The sequence below is a fragment of the Hydra vulgaris genome, chromosome 03, assembly GCF_038396675.1.
Source record: "Hydra vulgaris chromosome 03, alternate assembly HydraT2T_AEP".
Lineage (NCBI taxonomy): Eukaryota > Metazoa > Cnidaria > Hydrozoa > Anthoathecata > Hydridae > Hydra > Hydra vulgaris.
In genome coordinates, this window is record NC_088922.1 from 52,824,001 (window position 1) to 52,830,000 (window position 6,000).

Below are 6,000 nucleotides of genomic sequence, written 5' to 3' on the forward strand. Positions count from 1 at the left end.
GAGACTGCGGCGCAAAATGTAATTAGAATTAAATGTTCATAAAAATATAAAAACATAAAAACATAAAAATTAGGAACATGGTCACTCTAATACAACTTATTACATGGTTATTGCAAACTTTTTGTGATAAACTTTTTTTTTGATAAAAGTCTTAATATTTATTTGCAAATATATCTTTATATATATTTTTAATAATCTCTCTCTCTCTCTCTCTCTCTCTCTCTCTCTCTCTCTATATATATATATATATATATATATATATATATATATATATATATATATATATATATATATATATATATATATATATATATATATATATATATATATATATATATATATATTAGGGTGGTTCAAAAAACAACTTTTTATAAAATAGTCTGCTGCACTAAATGTGTTCTATATAATACAAAAACACTAGGTTTAAAATTTTTTTGAATAAAAAATACTTTCAGGGGTGTCTCAAGACCCTTGAAAATTTGACAGGTCCCATACCTAATATTTTGTAAAAAAAAGTTATTCTGAAGTATGTCAACCTTGTACTCAAAAGAAGTGAATTTATATAAAAACTTCAAAAATAATAATCAATTTACATAAAAAACATGTTTAAAAAAATTATTTTAATAAAACTTAAAAATATTGACTTTTTTTATTTTCTTAAAAACAATTGTTTTTAGGCAATTATATCAAAAAAAAAATTTTTTATGTAAATTGATTATTGTTTTTAAAGTTTTTATATATTTTCGCTTCGTTTGAGTACCAGGTTGACGTACTTTAAAAAAAAAATTTTTCAAAATATTAGGAACCTGTCAAATTTTTAAGGGTCTTGAGGCACCCCTAAAAATATTTTTTATTTAACAAAATTTTAAACCTAGTGTTTTTGTATTATATAGAACACATTTAGTTAAGTGCAGCAGACTATTTTAAAAAAGTTATTTTTTGAACCACCCTAATATATATATATATACACACACACACACACACACACACACACACACACACACACACACACACACACACACACACACACACACATCTGTGTGTGTGTATGTATATATATATACATATATATATATATATATATATATTTTTATATGTAGAGCTTTCCGAATGAAGCCACATGACGAAGTTACAAAACCTGTTATTTTTGCTGGTGAAAATGAAGCAGAAATTAAAAAATGGGTGGAAAAACTAAACTTGGTGATTTCTGGTATTGATATCTCAGAGAATAAAGGTTAAATATTTATAAAAGTTTAATAAAATTAGAATAAATGTGTATTTTTATGTATATTTTGAACTAATATTAAATAATAGCATTTTTTATTGTTAAAAATGAAAACCTTTTTCAAATTATTCTTTTATTTTAATATCAAACATAATATTTTTCTTGTTCCGAAATTCTGAGATTATATAGGGCAATAATATAGACAATAATGAGATATGAGATTATAAAATTATATAAATATATGATAAATTATTAGATTAAATAGCTATATAACTAGAGTTTTTAGTGCTGTTAGATTTTTGTTTGATAATTTAATAATGAACAATAATATTCAAAAAATAAGTAAAAAATGTAATTTTCAGTTTATCGTTAGTAAATAATGCTCAAAATATTTTTTATAGCCATTAAATAAGACCCAACATTTATTTTAAGCATAACAAAAACAGTTTACTATTAGTCAAATTATCTAAGTAATTTTTATGACAATGGAAAAAGTTTCAGAATGTAAGCAGAGTTTATTGTTTGCTTTTTATATTTATAACACCTAACTTTGGGGAAAACACAAATCTCTTTTTATGGTGTACATATTCTGGTGTTTGTAGCAACATAAAAAAATACACATTTTCTTTAAGTGGCTACAAACACCAGAATATCATACATTATATCACAAATTCATATATCACATATCATTACATCACAGAATATCACAAATTCATACAAATTAAACTATTGATCGCAACATACAAAGCTTTTACTGCTTTTTAACACACAAAACACTCAATGCTTTCTATATATATAATAGCATTCACTGTTTTGTTTTCCTATGTATATACAAAGCATTCATTGTTTTGTATATTAAGATTAGTAATATTAAATGGTTCCATCTTTATTGATGTTTAATATTCAAATTGATATAAACTAATTTGTTTTATTATAAGTAATATAATTCTGAAAATTTTTATTAATATCTTATTTGTTAATTACTTTATAATAAATTGAATTTTAGTAGATAATGCAATACCAGATTATGAAGATAGAAAAAGAGTCTACAGTACAAGTCATCAGAAAGATGTTAAGCGGCATGGAGCTTTATCATTTTCTTCAGGCAATTTTCTTTAATTATAATTTGTTAAACATTATGGTTGTTATTTTTTATCAACCATAAAAATATTTTTTTATAGAAACAACTGGAATGCCAGGTGGAGTTAGTACACGTACTTCAAGTACTTCAAATCCGAGAGCCAGACTTTCTAGTAATAGTTCAAAACCTGAAACATGTTTGGCAGGTTAGATTAATTTTTTTTTTCTTGAATATACATACATACATACATACATACATACATACATACATACATACATACATACATACATACATACATACATACATACATATATATATATATATATATATATATATATATATATATATATATATATATATATATATATATATATATATATATATATATATATATAGATCTATAGTTTGTTGGCTTTGGGAAGAGCGGAAGTAAAAAAAGTGATTCTTACGCCAACATATATGTCACTTTTAATTACTTTTAACTTTTGTCCAACATTTGCGTGTTGGACGAAAGTAAAAACCATTAATTTAATTACAAATTAATCGTTTTTTAAAAAAACCACAAAAACGCAAATTTAATTGACCAGAATGTTTTTAAAAACATTCTGAATGTTTTTAAAACATTTTGAATGTTTTTAACAATATAGACAATGTTTTTATTTTAATTTTTTTTAATAAAATGTTTTTATTTTTATTTTTTTTAATAAAATGTTTTTATTTTTATTTTTTTTACTGTAAATCATGCGCGGAGTGTTGCTACATCGACTATCTTATAGCCTGACTCGCAAGGAAGTGCTGCTACATCGACTGACAAATAACCTGACTCGCAAGGGAGTGCTGCTACATCGGCTGACAAATAGCCTGACTCGCAAGGGAGTGCTGCTACATCGACTGACAAATAGCCTGACCTGCAAGGGAGTGCTGCTACATCGACTGAGGGTTTGGTTGGGGCAGGCAGTCTATCATTATTAAAAAAAAAAAATTCCAGTCTTGCATTTTAATTTTTACTTTTTGTCAACAAAATATGGAAAAAACTTTCGGACAACATCTTATGGTTCTATATATATATATATATATATATATATATATATATATATATATATATATATATATATATATATATGTATATATATATATATATATGTATGTATATATATATATATACATAAAACATCTGAAAGAGGTCGGCAATTTTTTGTCGACCTCAAACACTTTTAGGTTGGCAGTTAGGTCGGCATTCGGCAGGGTTGTATATATATATATATATAATATATATATAACCTAAAAGTGTTTGAGGTCGGCAAAAAATTGCCGACCTCATTCAGATGTTTTATGGTTAGACCTTTGTATCAAATTTTTTTTGCCGACCTCTAAAAGATTGAGGTCAGCAAATTATTGCTAACCACAATTTTCCTAATTCCAAGGGTTGTATATAAGTGTATGTGCTGGCCCCAGAGACTACTTGGAAATTCTGCATGGGTCTTTTGACAATAATCTTAGAAGAGCTTTTTGGCAAAATAAATATTTTATTGCATTCCTAAAAGGTCAACAAATTTATTTTCAATCACATTATGGCTCCACAAAATAAGTTCTTTGTTTAATTGATTGAAGTGTTTAACATGATTAAATTTTTAGCACTGTTTTATTAGTATTTTGCACAATTGAATGTAACTATTATGTAATATCAAAACAAAGGTAGTTGAAGAAAAAAAAGAAGTTATAAAGTAATAAAGATCAAAATAGGCTAATAAAATCCTATGTTAAGCAATCGTTTTATTAAATTTTAAATTGTTTAAGAAAAATAATGTCATAATGTAATTTTTATTAGTCTTAATGGTCAAGTTTAAATTAAATTTCAAATAAGTATAAATAATTATTTTTTTTCCCCTCATAAACAAAGATAAAAAATAAATTCAATGTATTTTTAAATGTTTTGAAATAGAAATAAACTTATTGTATAGAAATTTTATGTTCTAGTATTGTTGCTCCTATTTTATGTAATATTGCAATTTTTGTACATAATATTGACCTTTTTGTATGTAATATTGCTATTTTATATGCGGTAGTGGTGTTGTGGTAGAGCGCTAGCTTCATAAGCTAGAGGTTCCAAGTTCGATTCCCACCACGTCTCTGGTAGTACCGCGCTCAACTTGTTTCTTCGCACAGCGACCTTGTTCGTCAAGGTTCATGTTTCGGAGTTAGAGTTGAGAAATGGTTATAACTGCCTCCTCTTCTGTAGTGGCCTTCTCGGCCTTGGAGAGCTGAATCAACATTTAAAAAAAATTTTTAACAGTTTTTGTACATGATAATATGGTGCATTATGATTAATGGTATTCAGCTTTTACTTGGCCAATTCATGGCATTTTTAATGCATAGCAAGGTGGCTGAAAAAAATGAAAATTTGTTACATCTTTTAACTTTGTAGTATCCTGTTCTATGCCAGGTTGAAAAAGGATGAAGTTTGTGTAAAAATTTATATAAATGTTTTTCTAAAAAATTTCTATGAAAAAAACATAATTTATCAAAACTGAAAATTATGAGCCATATAAATATATAAGTTATATCAACATATATAACTAAAATATATGTGAAAACTAAAAAAACTATTTAAATGGAATGCAGGATTGTTCTACTGTATTTATGTTTATGTCATCGTTATGGCAGAAATTTTCTAAGTGAAACAAATCAACATGTTTTGTATATTATCTTTTGTCAATTTGTTTCTCAACCTGGATTTTACATTTATAAGCCTGAGAAACACTTTCTCATACTCATTAATATCAACTCAACACTAAATGTTAAGATGTAGTGGTTGATAAGAAATCTATTTTTGATCAATAACTATGCACTTAATGCTATTTGTTGCAAAATTATGCAAAAATAATAAATTAGGCAAAATTTAGGCTTTTTTTTTAAATTGTGATTCACTCCAGCCTTGCAGTAGTTGCCTACAGCCTTTTTGGCTGCAAGCAACTGCTTCTGTTAAGTTAAGAGTTACTAAAAAACAAATAATAGAGTTAAAGAGCAAGGAAATGGTTGACAGAAGACTTCAAAAGTTGTAGGTTGTATAAGTCAGAAAAACATGAAGATAGGAGAGAGTTCGAAAGGGTTCAAGTGCTAAGAAAAAAACTAGACAAATGAAGTTTTTAGACCATGCAGGGACTGATAAAGTAAAAGAATGAAATTTTGCTGAATGACAAGTCAAGAGAGAATGAGTTTTGGTTGATGGAACTAGAGACGATAGTTCTTTGAGTAGCAACCATGATAGTATTTGTAGAAAAGAGAAAGAGATGCTACTTTACGATGATGGTAGAGAGACTCAAGCTTGGCTGATAGAACGGGACTAACTATATTTACAATGTATTTTTAAACCTTGTCTAGAAGAGAAACAGCATTGTTAGATGCTAAAATCATAGATTGGAGTCAAGCAAGTATTTTACAAACATGTTGATGACATTTTTGACATATTCCCATCAGAAAATGACACATGACAGCATCATGTCTTTCTAAAGGAAAAGGAATCTAAAATCTCTTTCTTAAACATGAATATACACTAAGTAAATAGTTTCTTATGTACTTCTATTTTTCATAAGAAAGCTTATTCAGGTTTTCATACCTTTTTTTTTAGTTTCATCTCTTTTTCACGCAAGGTAAATTTAATTAAATACTAGAATAAAATGATAGAACCTCTAAA

The 6,000-nt window shown here is 26.3% G+C and overlaps 1 protein-coding gene across 14 annotated transcripts in view; it reads left to right on the forward strand.

Moving 5' to 3' along the window:
• The window catches only part of LOC100205121 (uncharacterized), a 65,981-nt gene that overhangs the window by 54,793 nt on the left and 5,188 nt on the right, over window positions 1-6,000 (forward strand). For 10 of the 14 annotated variants that reach the window (XM_065793642.1, XM_065793641.1, XM_065793639.1 and 7 more), the window contains 3 exons: window positions 1,101-1,234; window positions 2,232-2,330; window positions 2,407-2,511. In XM_065793642.1, the coding sequence (XP_065649714.1) occupies window positions 1,101-1,234; window positions 2,232-2,330; window positions 2,407-2,511 (338 nt within the window). The remainder of the gene's footprint in view (window positions 1-1,100; window positions 1,235-2,231; window positions 2,331-2,406; window positions 2,512-6,000) is intronic. The other 4 variants (XM_065793644.1, XM_065793645.1, XM_065793648.1 and 1 more) reach the window with 1 other exon arrangement.